This window comes from Pecten maximus, chromosome 13, assembly GCF_902652985.1.
Source record: "Pecten maximus chromosome 13, xPecMax1.1, whole genome shotgun sequence".
NCBI classification, from domain to species: domain Eukaryota; kingdom Metazoa; phylum Mollusca; class Bivalvia; order Pectinida; family Pectinidae; genus Pecten; species Pecten maximus.
Window position 1 is genome coordinate 30,593,649 of NC_047027.1, and position 17,423 is coordinate 30,611,071.

The 17,423-nt window shown below is 34.7% G+C and overlaps 1 protein-coding gene across 1 annotated transcript; it reads left to right on the forward strand.

Annotated features, from left to right (window-relative positions):
• The first annotated feature begins 309 nt into the window (after window positions 1-309).
• LOC117341261 (cell adhesion molecule 2-like) lies at window positions 310-10,599 on the forward strand. The gene is made up of 6 exons (XM_033903111.1): window positions 310-438; window positions 5,590-5,949; window positions 6,758-7,063; window positions 7,335-8,739; window positions 9,623-9,833; window positions 10,077-10,599. Exons 1-4 carry the CDS (start codon window positions 405-407, stop codon window positions 7,622-7,624), a joined length of 990 nt encoding a protein of 329 aa, XP_033759002.1. The 5' UTR covers window positions 310-404; the 3' UTR covers window positions 7,625-8,739; window positions 9,623-9,833; window positions 10,077-10,599.
• Window positions 10,600-17,423: the final 6,824 nt, after the last annotated feature.

Consider the following 17,423-nt stretch of genomic DNA (forward strand, 5'->3'; position numbering starts at 1 on the left):
ACGGACAAGTAGCGAATGCAATTAATAGTTGACATATATCCTTATCCTGTCAACTCTCTATCTCTTTCTTTTAATGTTATGCTATTCGAATGTTGATGTATCATATTTTATCATAGTGGTGGGATTCAAAAACACAAACTTAATAATGTTATTATATACGAATTAACGGTGATGTATTGCGTTTACGATGGTACGAACACTATGGGATACAGACATATTCTATATAGCGCGTTTTACACATATATACGCATATGCTACAGGCCGTTTTGAGTTACACAGACCAGTAGACCATGAAGCTCTAACACAGTACATATGTCTGTACATTTTACACAGAAAGATAACCGAGTTTGTCCATCTGAGGAACAGCTAATAGTATTTACAACTTGTAGTGATCTTTATACGGGATGTTTATCCTGGTTTTCATGTTATCCTCAGTTGGTATGTATGTCACTTTGATATTGTAGTTTTATTATTCGTTTATTTATTTATGTTTTACTTGTATACACAAATAACGTGATGTCAATACTGATGATGATTAGAAAACGTTCTGTTTCTTTAATATAACGCTGAATTAACATACACTAATATTTACTTTCTGTGTTGCATTTAATTGCCTATATGTCGTTAGTAAACCAAATTGTATTAATGAGACTGTATACTGCAATTTACAGTGATTCGGTCAGTGTAGGAATACAGCTCCAAGTGTTGTAGGTTAAACAATGGCCGCCAGTTACTTTCGTCCTAGAGAGCTTTGGAATGCTAGCATTTATTTACAGAAGCCACAACGAAAAATAAAGCAACGTTACAAGTTATGAGAGTATCATTTTATAATTGAAAAAATGTAGTCAACCCGAAATTACTATAAGTGCCACTCTTGATCTATACGAAATATGATCAAATTGTCAATGTCGTCACACTCACAGGGGCTCGTTCCGAATTTTCAGAAATGCAAAACACAACAACAATAAAAGTAATGTATTTATAAAAACAATCTTGTATAAATATCGGGAGTATCGATATGGTTTCAAGTTGTGTATGTGTAGGCCTATTGGATTTTAGTATTGCGGTTATTAACTGATGTCAAAGGCCTACCTTACAAAATCGAGCCCCTGTGAAGTTGAAAATGTTCTGCTAAGTTATCGACACTAATGTGATCGGTTATACTGGAATCTTTTCGAATGAAATATCCTTGGAATCGTTTTCCCCTACTGTGAAGGCGACTTTCATTTAAAATTCAAGAGCTGATATTCTTCTTAAAATAACGTAAATCAAGTCGATAGAAACATGAGTGTTTCCGAGGAGTCGAGTCGGTCCTGTGCAATGCACGTTCAACGCCGTATCACTTCTAAATGTTAACTGTATATCATTGCGCAGAAAAAACAGTTTCGATTTTAAACAATCAGAAATCATGCAATTGTGAACAATTTGACGATACCTACAAACGTATATAAAATAAAAAATAAAGCCAAATTGTGCAAAAACCATCTTATGTGTTTGCTATTAACAAAGTCATCAGGGACTATATTATTCCTTCTGGAAATTTCAGCTGTTCCGGTGTTTGAACTTGATGACGTCAGTGATAGGGTAAGCGGCAAATTTAAACGCGTCATAACCTACAGTAAATAAACAATCTTTATGAATGTAAATATAAGCATTGAACTGTTACCAAATGATAGTATACAGTTGATATGAATACAATTTGGGTGACAGATAAATATTTCGTGTCGCCCTAACGGGCGACATTCTATTTATCTGCCACCCAAATTGTATTCATATCGACTGTATCTTACCATTTGGTAACAGTTCAATGCTTGATTACATTTATGTGTGTGGTTAAACTTATTAGTTGAGTTTACAGCACCATTTGATTGATTACTAATCGCTTCTATTATGTATGCTACGTATGCTCTTACTTACAAGGTACCTGTAGATTATATCGAGAGAAATTGTGCATTACCAAACTAGAATGACTGAAAACGATATTGATAAACAACAGAACCGCGAACTATAGGAAGCGTTGTGCAACCAGAAAGGTAGTCAGAGAACTATCATATGTTGGGTATAAAGCGGTGATAGGGCAGGTCAAGGTTATGATACTGTATTTAATATGTATGAGGAAACTCGTTCACCTTGAACGAGTTTTTTTTTTTTTTATTTGTTACAAAACATCCGCACAAGGTCTACGTATATCATTTGCATTTTTTCTGCATGCAAAACCGGTTATGTCAAGACACAATATGCATGGTTTCCCACGGCGCTATCATATTACCTGATAAGTACAGGATGCAGGTTAACAAGGATACAATTTTCTTACTATTTTTTAAATACGACTAAACAGTGACAGTACAGAGCGAAGTGCAATATGTTATGTTATATGCTTCAATACAAATTAACTTAGGTGTCAATTACAGAATAGTCACGAATCTGTTCTATATCATAACATTCATATGTTTCCTAAATGTACATATTACAAACTTGTCAAAATCTTCCCTTAATAGGGTACATTTCACATAACTACGGAGGTCATAATTGGCTGTATATTACAACGCTGGTTCCATCTTACCGATTTACCAACCGCACAGTAAAGTATTCCTGTTAACAGCATCTGTTCCAGCAAATAAGTATAGAAAATAATTCAAAGAAAACAATGTCAATACGTATTTAAAGTAAATTATTTTCATTTAAGTAACATTACGATCTATTCAGACCACTTACAGTATGTTAATATGCATGGAGTTGACAGTCACGACCCCAGTACTTAAACAGACTAGTCTGGGTTGGTTCCGGCATCCTTAAGCAGTTATTCACGGCATTGATTTGACTGGACAACTATTTTCTCTTGGATGAAATTAAAACTGAGGTAGTTATAACATGTGCATTCCTAATTCAAGCAGCCTGGAATAAACATCAGCTTTATGCTGTAAATACATGATTATGTCCAAATACATTGTACGTTCGGATATTGTAAAGTATGTCAGTATTCAATTACGAGGATTTCGTGATACATTGTAAAACTTGTGCCCTAAGTAACGCTTTCTTCCATATCGTCAAGAAATCTTTACATCGCCTGAAATACAGTACGGTCTTCGGTATGGCTTAAGGACCTGTTATTATGTTGATGTGTTTTTGATGGAGTGATATTCTTTAAACTCAATATCTAGCATTTGATTTTTTTTTAATGCAACACAATATTCATATATAAAAAGAGAAAAAATACAGGTTTTATTATCAGAAATTATCTGAACTGTGTGTCTGTCACCAACTTTTATTCTGAGCACCTTTATTATCACTGACGTAATTCTAGTTTAATTGTTATGATAAATGCATTCTATCTAAAAGTCATTATCTACTTCATAGATCACTTGCAACTTGAACCTCACACATGTGTTAAGACGAGACAGTGTGTCCTGTACACAAACAAACTTACACGGAACTATAACTATCTGCTTCATGTCTTGCAACTTGATGCTTGGGTCATGAGTAAATCCGGGTGAGGCAGTACATGGCGTAAGTCAAAACAAGGTCATTCGACGATTATATTTCCCCCTATTTCAGAGCATGGAAACTAAGCTCGAAATAAAGACTGCATGAATATATAATAGCGACAAAACACGTTTACATTAAAATCTGCTAAGAAAAATATCGGTTTTGAAAAATTGGCTGGCAAATGATACAGACAAAATTAGCAATGCTTGTTTCACCTAATAACCTTACTTTAATAGGTAGTTGATAGGACAAATTTTATTATATAGCCCAAAAGGCCAAGTTGATGTTATGAGATTTAGTCTCACATGGTTTAAAACTTATTGGTTTCGAATCATTTAAATATTTGGTGCCTTGCATGATATTATGTTACATTTACATTTACACTGCAGCCCCACTATATAACTTTACCAAGCTCAATTGGAAGGTATGAGTCCATAACTCCCAAGTCTTTATTATGACGTCATTATTATAGTGACGTCATAATTGTCACGTCGGCGATAACGAAAGATGGCTGTCGAAAAGGCTGTTCCGTCTTTGACGATAATAATTTGTCCATTCATTATCAGTGTAAAATTCCTTGATATAGTCTTTCAAATTATTTGTCAAATGTAAATATAAGCATTGAACTGCTTTTAGTTGGAAGTTACGGGCTGATGAATGCCAACTGGACAAAGACAAATTGAACATGAAGCGCTAGGTCGCTTCATTAAATTTGCCTTTGTCCAGTTGGCATTCATCAGCCCATAACTTCCAACTGAAAGCAGTTCAATGCTTAAATGACCAATATTTCTGATTCTAAAGCATTTAAACACTTTCCATATCTTGCCACAATCTCTTGATCGTTATTGACATTCCCTCTTAAATGGTGATTATCTACAAACAATTAAACATTCATGGCAAATGATAGATTTGAACGAGATCACCGATATAACAAAACATATCAAATCGGTTGACGCGTGTTCATGATGTCGCTATTACTTGATTCACTTTTTCTAAGTACTGAATAATAGATGAAATGATGGCCGCACACCCGAGCTGGAATGGGTTTTTTTCGGGAGATTGTATACTTCCAACTCTTAGAATCTTCATGCAAGGGAAATTATATATATGTGTTTGGTTTGGTTTATTTTGTATAACGTCCTATTAACAGCTATGGTCAATTAAGGACGTGCCAGGTTTGGAGGCGGATGAAAGCCGGAGTATCCGGAGAAAAACCACGGGCCTACGGTCAGTACCTGGCAACCGCAGGTACTGACCGTAGGCCGGTGTTTCTTCTCCGGGTTCTTAAAACACATATATGTGCATATCTATGACTATTCATACTCTGTCCGGTAATGAAATGATGGGTCCGATACTAATGTGACAGTGCGTCAGTGACCAAAAGTTTATATAGAGGAATATAACTTTTAAAGCCTTCTGTGATGATGAAGTCATTTTGTCTGCATTTGCTTTAGTGTATCCTTTGGAGAATGGTGATACGTTTTGTATGAATGGTAGCAACGGGGACCTGAGTAACATTATGTTCGTTTGTTAAAGGGTCATCTATATAGGAAAATAATGCTCAATTTCAAACACGAATAAGATATACAGAAAAAGACAGTTAATATACCAATGGGTTTCAATCAATGAAAATGCTCCTATATCATACCTTTTAGACATCCGATCATAGCAAAAAGGGCCTCTTTAACTGTTGAGTTTGGGGCCTTTTTCTAGAAGTAGGAATATTCAACTCAAACTGAACGGTCGAACATTTTTTTCTTCTAAAGCAGTGTTCTTGCCGGGTCCAGAGTTCTTTATAGTGTCTTATAGGGGCATTTTTTATTTTTGAAATATTTCCTTATATGCCATATTCAAGTGATTCAATTCACAACCGTCACTTGCATTTCAAGGTCAAAATCAAAATTATATTCCTCTGAAACATGTATTTTTCGCATGTTTTCATGGTTTGCAATAATACATAATAAAAGTTCATTTTACTTTTTGTGAAATTGGACCATAGTTGGAATTAATAGGCCTGTAAAATATCATTTTTTGACTTGCTATTTAGATGCCCCTATGAAAAAAGATTATATGACTTTGATGAAAAAAATATGTCTTTATCAGATGCTGTAACCCTGACCGGGTCGTCTGAGTACGCTGTCCCTGGGACTGAGTTTACACTGACGTGTAATGTACCGGAGGAGGCCAACTTTGTTCAGTTTTACCGCCGTCCTGACGTCACTACTACAGTAGGTAGTATACAAGTAGCTGGTGACCAATGTTACAACACCAAAGCCAGCCCACCCGTCCCCTGTACACCGGATGTCTGTTCCTGTGTAACGTCTGGTGGCCTTGGTACAGTGTTCCGGTGGATCATACAGCCACAGACGGGAGACCATGGATCTGTGTGGTACTGTACACGTACCAACCTTAACCTACCTAATCAAAGACTGGACAGTGCTAACTACACGCTTATGGTGGCAGGTCTGTATCAGAAAGTAGCTGATTACAAAAACAAATCATGAAAATATTAAAATACTCATTCCTATATAACATCACATCTTACTATTGTAATTTTCAACCAGATATAGTAAAAGTATAGCTACTTTTTCATTTCACATGTAATACGTACAGAGATTTAGTGAAAAGTGTTTAGGACGTTGCATCGATTTCACTATAATATTTCTGTTGTCCATTTTTCTGTCTATTGTTGGCCTTTTTCGGTAATACTTTGACATTGCAAAATTTTCATATATTTTTATCTTCCTCGCCTAACGCGTCTCTTGGATAAACCGGGATCCGTCCATGCGTCTGGCCACAGCGATTTTAAGGATTAATATTTAACTCATTTAACCAAAATTTGTTCTCGTTTCCTTGCAGTGCCGGTGATATACATTGAGATTTAGTTTTAGAGTCATATTTTATAAGCCTCTAGAAACCTGTGTATGCGATTTTAAATCAAAATTGTGAAAATTTTATACCGGAAACACTTTATTGGACCTGTCGCTATTTCTATTTCCAGTAGTATGACTTTTACATAAATGAAATAATAGGTCATGAACCTCATCAGTCAGATTCCTCTATAATGGTCGACCTCATAAACATAATTGCGCAATCGAATGATAACCAGTATAAACGGCTCAACACAAGCAATAGGGTCAACTGAAAAGCGGTTGAAATACACTGCGTTATTATATTAACAAGAGGCCTTATTTTAAATTAAGTCTTAATGGAGGAGCCTGTACCGCTGACCAATATCGAACTAAATGTCCCCTACCTTACATTTGTACAGAACAAGTGACCAGCATTACTCTACAGAATCCGCCCCCACCAACACCAGAACACCACACCATTGTCTTGAGTTGCGTTACCAGTCCCTGTCGACCAGCCGCCAGTGTGCTGTGGTCAGTTGGAGGGGTAAACTTTACATCATCCAGTACATCTTCTGTATCTCCTGCGTCCCTGTCCTACGTAACAGTGAGTAGACTGACCCTGACACTGACCAGAGCTATGAACGGACAATCCGTTGTTTGTTCTGCTTACAACACGGTTGGCAGCATTATTTCGGACACACAACAGACTACCTTGGATGTACAGCGTAAGTACACGGATGATAAGTAAGTAGCAAACTAGGATTCTGTAAACCAAGTTGTTATTTAAGCACATAACAAAAATAATAAAAAAGTAATTTCGAATAGTAGCTGATATTTTTACTCTATGAATTAGTAAATATGCCATTAGGTGGGTTTTTGTTACACCAATGGATTTGAGAACTAGAACTAGATTTTGCGTTAGTAGTTATAAAAACGGCTACCTAATGCACACACTATTTTACATATACTTCTTAGTACATATTGTGTAATATGTAGATGGTCCTACCACATCCGTGTCTCTGTCTACGCCTGGGGATACCTTCACGGGAAATGAGGGGGACACGTTACCGGACATCACCTGTACAGCAGACTGTAGACCTGGCTGTACCTTTGTCTGGACACGACCGGACAACACCAACTTTACTGTCTCACCTGTGTTGTCACTGGGACAACTGGACAGATCAGAACAAGGGACATACGTCTGTACTGCTCGAAATGATATCGGGGAGTCAAACAAAACATACAGTCTCTATGTACGCTGTAAGTATTCTCTCTTAATCAATTGAGTTTGCTTAAATAGGAGAAATATTATTTTTAGGAGAATATATTTGTCTGAATAGCAGGGGGAGGGGGGTTGATATAGCCGAGTAAACAGCTGGTCTAATGCCAACACTATGGGCTATTGCTGATGGTGTTTCTTCATATTTTACAATTTAATTACTACATAACACTTCTTCTCTCCTTTCAACCAAAGTATAATTTATTGTATTTAGTCGACACGCTTTACTATTTTCATTATTAGATAGAAACATGTGGTTGTTTATCTCAGCTTCCTGTGTACCTTGTAGTACACTTTTGACATCTCTAAATAATACTATTAGGCGCGAATAGATATCACACCTATTATTCAACATTATATTCCTTTTTTCTTCTTTTCTTCATTTTCTCGCAAGAGTTTATGCTACGTCTGAATAGTGGCAACATTCTTAGAGGCCGGATGGGATAAAAATTGCGTTTTGATATCAGAAGAATATTGTTTTTTTTTATTTTCATCCTGCAGTATCATTCGGTAAAACAAGGCCAAACGACGCTTGTTTTTTTTCTCAACCAAGATGTATTACATTGCGTCGAAAAGAATATCAGCCGGTATCGTAATATATATATATATATATGAAATAAATCTGTTTTAAATAATAAAGTGCAATTGATTTTAGTAATATATGTTTTTCATATAACTTGATAAACATAAAACTTCAATAATCACATTTCTATTGTTTTATTTCAGATCAAACTAGAGTTTTCATATTCACACTTTATCTTTGCAGCATATTTCTCTCTGATATTTTACACATTTTTATACACAACACAATATATACACACATTGGCATTGTTTTATTTTGTGTCATCTCTCCTAATCGTACAAACATTGTTTGTCCTTGTCTTTGTGCTTTGTCTTTCATCGATTATCCAGTGTGACGTGACGTTAGTGTAGTGTGTTATTATCTTGGTCTTGTGTTAGTGAGCGTGTGGGACGTTGAGAGAAGGCATATGGCTATATTGGGTGGAGTTCGGTTGGGGCTTGTTTTTTTCTAAGATTAGGAAGACGAATCAATGGATAGAGATGACTACCACGTTAAACCAAGCCATGGCAATATCATGCATGAGGCCATACAGCTTCGAGGTAAGGATCCGGTAAAGTAGGCAAACGAGTACGTGGTTACATAAAATGCCTATTATTCCATTATATTTGATGACCTTTGAACCTCAATACCGGACGTCACGTTATAGTTGTATATATGGTAGTTTTAGTCAATGTTGTTTGGGGTATATATATGCCTGCAAAGGATTTTTTTTTTTTTTTTTTTCTTCTTTTTAGATCTTGGTGTAAATCAAACATATTGCAAAGTGTTGAAATATAAACAGTTATGCTTATATCTACAGGGTCTTTCGCTGATAAACTATCAGAATATCAAATTAGTCAGTTAATATACCAGGAGTTATTTCCCCTGTCCTAAACTCGTAACATGTCGTTACAGGTTAAGAACGTAGAAATAATAGATATGATGTTCAATTCTATTAGTTTTTTGTTTGTCAAAAATATATGTTAATTGAAAGTTAAAATGCAAGTTCCACTTAAAGGGAACTGAAAGTATTTAATTCGTCCATTTGCTTTAGCAAAAACTAACATGAGTCAGAATTGCTCTGCCCACTGTTTAGTTTAGTAGACACCGAACTACTTAAAACGAACTGCAAGATGTAGACGGTCTTTTGATCGGCCTTTACCTAGATAGAAATAACATCGACAAAATCCATAAACGCAATCGCATCTTTAACAAATTGTGAACTATTCATTTAATATGCATATAATAACGCATTAAAACCCGTAAAGTGAAACAAATCCCTACTGATATGCATGTACATCACCAAGTAATTGACAACCAGTTAGACTTGATGTATAATTCAAATGTAGCGAATACATATATCACTAAATGATATTTATATTTGAAACCGATCAGTCATTTCACGATCTCAATTAGCCTATCAAGTGGTATAATCGTTTACAGATTGCAGGGTTTACCAGCACGAATGAACAGCCAGTCATTTAGTTACCTTACTGAAGAACATGCATGAGGCCCGACTCATGGAACGAAGAGGAAGGCGTTCCTCCCTAAGACACGGACTAGACGGCCTCACAACCTGTTTCATATGAAACACGATCCACCTAAGTAAAGATCCGACCATTAAATGCGGCTTTGTGGATTCATTCTACCTGTGGTAAGTACCCCCTGTCCTGCAGACGGAGATTATTCGAACAGTTAGTATGAATGTAACGAGAAACACGGAATATTACACTAAACATAAATTGGTTCACATATTACATGATATGGCATTGTCCAGAAATATTGATATCGTAATTAATATTTATTTTTCAGTTCAATTGAACAGTCTTCTGTTATATATTCAAACAATGATAGTAACCGAAATAAACATGGACATTTTGGTTTTGTTTCCTTTTAGATGATGACGAATTAGATTAGGATGGACACATATCTCCTTCCAAACCACTGAAGATTTGTCAACGTCATTGATTTCGACATCTCTGGAATAAAAAGCTACACAAGAAATACGACGGATAATTTAAAAAAAACATACAGTTCCAGTCATTGAGGCAAAATGTGAAGGTTTTTGACAAAAGACTTTATATATTGATGAGTACAATCATTAAATGCCACCCATGTATACGATTGATCCATTAAGCATCTACATTTATTGATATGCCGCCCTTTTTAGATATATTAATACACATCAACCATCTATAGAAGACACAGAAAAGTTTCAGTGAATGTCGATTTCACGTTTCTTATATCAAACGACCTCTTTCAATAGCTATCTATATGGCGTTACATTTTATAGATAAATTATACAAAGTAATAAAGGAACGCGATGTAAATATATTTAGGCAAGATGTAAGTGGGTGTTATTTTAGGAGATTTGACACCGCCTTCCAATCCAAAATTATCTTAATGGAGACATTGAGGCATACAAATTACCCACATAAATTATCTTACTGTTATCCATTTAAGAAAGTCATCATTTGATTTATTAAATTTCATTGCACAAAGACATGTTAATGTACAGTATTGCATTGCTGTACCATCGAGTTAAAACAAACTGCCTACCACATGTAAACATTTTCAGTCATGGGGTCTATTTTGTTATGGATATCAATATGTTTTAAAGAGAACGGTTCGACATAAATACACGTATACTTTTGTATTCGTTATCCAGTGTATTTAATGTCAGTTATGAGTGGCTATCTACAAATGTTGGGATGTTGAAGGGAGGCGAACCGTGGTAACGTTTAGCTTTTTATTTCCTACTCAAATGTGATTGGTCGAACAATTCTTTTCATTCTTCTATATTTACACTTGCAAAGTTTTGTCACTTTATAACAATACCAGACCGATTTGTTTACCATTCTTGCATGGAAACATTGACCTTTGAACTTGCATATGAAAATATGACAGCGTACGGGAACTACTTTCTCCAAGCACATGTTTCTTAAAATAAAACAACACGCTTTGTTTACCATTGTTGAATGTATAAAAATAACATGTTTGACAATATTAAATATGATAATATAACAATATGTTTTTGTAATTTATGTTAATATCATAATAAAAAACAGAACTATTTTTTACCACGAAAAAAATGTCTCAATTTGTTGTGAAGCGTCACCATTGGCTGTTCTAATAATTGACTTCTCCCCCTGTGTCCGACTTTTATATGATATTTTTTATTTACAAAGAAAAAATATTGTAATCACAAAGACTTATAGAAACAACATCCGTAAGTGTAAATATAGGGATTGGATTTCACTTTTATGTTAACCATGCTTTTATGGAGCAATTTCTCTAAGAATATATTCTTAATGGGGCGCTAGCGCGCCTCATAGAATATCTTCTTAGAGGAATTGCTCCATAAAAGCATGGTTAACATAAAAGTGAAATCCAATCCCTATATGGAAGAAATTCCGAGAATGGCGCGAAAAAATGTGACGTCACAATACGACAATTGACGTTGTGTATTAATTTGAGAAAAAGAGCGACGGAGCAGTAAGCAGAGGGTCGCGGGTTTAACCCCTTGTGGAGGCATTAAATTCGTTTTCCTGTTATATATATCATGAAAATATTGTTGTATCGTCTGCCCCTTTACGTTGTTAGTAGCAAAGAAATATGGCAGTAGAATACTGATGCCATTATTAAGTGCATGATCATTTGGAATCCAACAATGCAAAGTAAAGACAATGAAATTCACATCAGGACAAACAATAAACAATTCTGTCTGACAATAAATCAGTGTTCGAAAGTAAAGGTGGTCCGATGGCCAGAGGCTATAGAGGCTATGTAAAATTTCTTAGTGTTGGCCCCGATGGCTATGAAAAGTTTGAGTCCTGACATACATTACAATTCATGTAAACAACATTCCAATATTTTCTGACAAATGATCATATGAAATCAGAGCTTACAATAGAGTTTTTTTTAACCCATAACAGCGTGTTATTACTGAATGATGCAAGCGTTTGCGTGACAGTAATGCTACTTTTCAACAATATGTTTACAAAATGGGTCTATGGAAAAATGACTTGGGCTATGGGATTTCAATTTTCTGTAGACATACTGTCTAAGGAATTTTCCTATATACTTTCATGTATAGATGTTTAGATGTAATACATAGTTTATGTTACAATGTGTTTACATGTTTAGATTTAGATTTTTTAAAAGGGGGGTATAATCACCTATTACATTTTGGCCTAGTTTGTAGCATTTTTTGTGTGTCATTCTATTAAATTACTCCCCCCCCCCCCCCCCCCCCCCCCCCCCCCTAAAGTCTAAAATCTGAAAATTTGGTAGTATATACATGTTACGGTAAGTGATTACTGTCATTGCTGCGCTCTTCTAAGGTTTTGCCTTCATTCAAATTACATTATCGCATAGGTTGGAACGCTCGACACTCGACACTCGAGCAACATTGTTTAGCGTTGCAAATGAAGCTCATATTGTGCATGTTCTGGCATTCTGTATCACCGATACGCTTCGTTTGACATGGCGTATTAGAAGCAAGCGTCTGAAGGACCGTTAGTGTAATGTTCTAATTTTCATCCGGAAAAGAGGGAAATATCCGGAAAATGTTAATTGCGTTTGGGAAATCAAACAAATAAAATTCTTTTAGAAAAAAAGAAAGCACCAGTGACATAGATTACAATATAATTTTTGAAAGAAAATGGTAAAGATTTAACAAAAAAAATCATCAATCTCAGATTCCAAAATAACTGCTCTAATTTGGTAATTTGAGCCATACTTGAAGCAAAAGTTTTGGGGTACCAGCAAAGTAAACGGCCATAGTGTGAAAAGTGATATGGTGAGGTGCTATTATTTTTTTTTTCTTAAAGCATACATATGAATTTTTTAATTAAGCAAAAAAAGGGGGTCATTTTTCTGTTCATTTTTTCAGGAAAAAAATAAACGTGTATTTTTTTAAATCAATTTTTCACTAAAAATAACAGGTTTTTCGTATAAAAAATAGCCATATTTTGTTAACCATCCAAAGAATCTTCTCTTTTTTTTTTGATAATTATGAATGATATTGCTCATACTGATGATATAAATAGGATATAAACTTCTTTTTATGCTTGAGGTGAATATTATCGGGGAAAGATAAAATCCTTAAAAATATGGTTCAGCTATTAATTAATACGTATCTTTATGTGGCCCTGGTAGTAAAACGAACGTGGTGACATATGTTTTTTTATGTGCTTTTTGTGATAAGAGCATAATTAACATTGAAATAGAAATAAAATTAAGGAGATCTATCAGAGGAAACCCGAAGGGTCGGTCTACCTTAAAACCAGTAAAATTGTACATAAACATGTTTTAAATTAGAAAATCATTTTCAAAAAATAATTATAGATAAGCGTTGTTATCTTTTTTTTTTAAAGTTTCATCGGGGTATGAAGAAAATTTTGTTTGCAAACGTCTGTAAGAATCTGTTTCATACCCCGATGAACCTAAACAAATGGCATCAATGCTTAAATGAAATGTATTACACGACAGAATAATGATGGAGCTGCCTACAGTAATCAAAGGGAGGTAACTACTATTTATTGAAAATAGGAACTGTTTAACCGAATATTTATTTCAACAGAAGCAATACCCATATATAAATAACTATATGAATTTAAATGGAAAGAGTATGGATATAATGGAAACAAAGATGATATACATGTATGAAAAGCACTATGGATGAATCATTAGCAGCCTTATCTATACCATGTTATGTGATGGCATATGCATTTCATAATTGATACTTTTCACTTACAATTAAGTAGATTAATCATTAGACCAGACTTTCGTCTCTAAATGACTCCCCACTAATAACCAATAACTCACGGCTCGACCAGATGATCACTTTGAGCTTATAAGTATGTCCGGACTGTGTATAATTAAAATAATTCAAAACACTGATATATCTTTTGATACACTGTACCTGGGTATATATTTGCAACATGCATAAAATCTTGCATTACATGCTTTTGTCTATGTAAGAAAAGAGACATGGTCTTTGAATTGTAATTTTCGTCGCTCGTGAAACCCTATTATAGTGTTGTATCCGTGGCAAATGTTATCATATTAACATGTGGTATGTAAGGACAGTGTACATTTCAGACTGTGCAAATTAACTAGATAGTTCAAAATATATGATATTAGAATTGGCAGCGTTTAACTGGCTAGCCGTTCATAACGTAATAAACCGAATGTATTTTCAAAATTGACCCTAAACTTTTCATACCTTAAACAACAAGATGGACACACTTTACATTCACAATTAGTCAATCTTGTTAATTGATATCTGTATGAAGCAGGTTCTCCTTAAGAAAGTAAGTATGTTTCCATTGAATCTCTGTCCTCTGAAATTAGGAATGGTTTCGGAAATTGCACATGAACTCCCATTTACAGGTTAACAACAAATCTGTCCCGACTTTGTTTATTACGTCACGTTATTATGACGTCATCACAATTGCTTAATCCATACATCTCGAGTAACGTTCAAATAAAAAAAATGTCCGGTCCGCATGAAGAAGCCAGAGAGGGCAGAAAGTTCTAGCGGTAAATTCTTGTATTTTGTTATTTTCTATATGTTAACCTCCGCAAGGACATATTCTTTTTTCTTATTTACATATGTATACGACCTTCTCCAAAAGTGACTTAGTTTTTGTTTTTGTTTAATGTGTCAGGACAAAATATGGTTAGTTAACCACACGTTCAAACAGAAATTCACAAAATATTCTTCTGAACTATCAAACAATAATAACATCGCTTAGTAATGACTGTCGAGGGGGCACATGACTAGTGGCAGGGTTCTCATGTCAGGATATTATTTCTGGATATGTGGCAAATATTAAGTCAAGTTTTTATTATACTGAGAGACCCACGCTTACCATCATATAAAACATATAAACATCACGATACGTCTGTTTGGTTTCTAATATAAAAACTTGATATCTTATAGGTATGCGTTTCTACATATGACAGGGACGTAAAATAAAAGCGATATATCTAGAGAATATAAAGAGAAAATTGAATTTGAGTGATTTGCCAAATATATTTATAGGAAATTCAAATCTATATCTCCGGATCACCAACATAACATATTAACACAATTGACGAAGGAAAACAACTTTGTGACTCGTGCCCTGAGCGGGCCTCGAACTCACGATTTACGGCACCCAATCGCCTTGCCAGAAATACCCACAGCTTCTAAAAAGAACGTTTCAATAGCGCAGTGATAGTCGGCCCGATATTCTGACATATCATTGTGAAAGTTGTCTATTAGATGATATGAATACCTGGGTCGCAATGTATTTACAAACATGGATACGAATTGTACATATATTACAAATAATTATCGAATACAACTACGACAGGACATTCAAATCTATATATTTTGATCACTAACACATAGCGCATATGATACATTGTGCTAAATATTTGATATATAACATAATAACACAATTGAGGAAGGGAGACAACTCCAATTGTCCCAGCTGATGATCAATCTGGTATGTATTTCTAAAGGGCGTGATTACACTGTGTTGGCAATTAACGGAACATCGTATCCTATTGTTTTATTCGAAAAAGGGAGCCTTAATGTGTTAAAAATTACGGAAACACCGAGATGATGTTGGTGTTAAAAATCATCGAATTTCGAGAGAATTGTTATGGTCAACAAACTGTTCAGTCAATTGTCAACATAGCATTCGGAAATCTGGATAAACGTTTAATATATAATTCCACCCACCACTTCAGGTAAACCTTTACTTAGCTGATGATTATAGTTTATTTGACTTTAGATAATAATTCAAATGATTTATTTAAAACACGAGGTATTTCCACGTCTGTGTATTGATCAGCTTCTAAAATAATCACAATCGATTTTGTTCTGGCACTAAGTACTTGTGACATAATGATATAACAGGGTTACATAATGATATATCATGCTGAAATGATGATATAACATAGTGACATGATGATATAACATGGTGACATGATGGTATAACATGGCGACATGATGATATAACATGGTGACATGATGATATAATATGGTGACATGATGATATAACATGGCGACATGATGATATAACATGGTGACATGATGATATTACGTGGTGACATGATGATATAAAATGGCTTCATGATGATATAACATGACGACATGATGATATAACATGGTGACATATTGATATAACATGGCGACATACTTCTATAACACGGTGACATAATTCCATAGCATGGTGACATGATTCTATAACATGGTGACATGATGGTATAACATGATGCCATAATGATATAACATGGTGACATAATGATATAACATAGCGACATGGTGATGTAATACGATGACATGATTATATAACATGGTGACATAATGATAAAACATGGTGACATGATGATATTACGTGGTGACATGATGATATAAAATGGCGTCATGATGATATAACATGACGACATGATATAACATGGTGACATAATGATATAACACGTGACATAATTCCATAGAATGGTGACATGATTCTATAACATGGTGAGATGATGATATAACATGGTGACATGATGATATAACATGGTGACATGATGATATAACATGGTGACATGATGATATACATGGTGGTATAATGATATTACATAGCGACATGGTGATATAACACGGTGACATGATTATATAACAATCTGACATGGTGATATAACATTGTGCCATGATAATGTAGCATGACGACATGATGATATAACATGGTGACATAATTCTATAACACGGCGACATAATTATAAAGCATGGTGACATGATTCTATAACATGGTGAGATGATGGTATAACATGGTCAAAGGATGATATAACACGGTGACATGATGCAATTACATGATGACATGATGATTTAACATGGTGACATGATGCTATAACATGGTGACATAATGATATAACATGGTGACATGATGCTATAATAGGGTGACATGATTCTATAACATGGTGACATGATGATATAACACGATGACATAATGATATAACATGGTGACATAATGATATAGCATAGCAACATGGTGATGTAATACGGTGACAAGATGATATAACATGGTGACATAATGATATAACATGGCGACATAATGATATAACATGGTGACATAATGATATAACATGGTGACATAATGATATAACATGGCGACATGATGATATAACATGGTGACATGATATAAAATGGTGACATGATGATATAACATGGTGGTGACATGATGATATAACATGGTGACATGAT

What these genes read in the sequence shown, in the direction of transcription:
- LOC117341261 (XM_033903111.1), top strand. Translation starts at nt 405, where the DNA reads ATGTTTATCCTGGTTTTCATGTTATCCTCAGTTG. An exon ending in CTACACGCTTATGGTGGCAG is followed by an intron (nt 5,950 to 6,757) that starts GTCTGTATCAGA and finishes ACATTTGTACAG; the next exon opens with AACAAGTGACCAGCATTACT. An exon ending in GACTACCTTGGATGTACAGC is followed by an intron (nt 7,064 to 7,334) that starts GTAAGTACACGG and finishes TGTAATATGTAG; the next exon opens with ATGGTCCTACCACATCCGTG.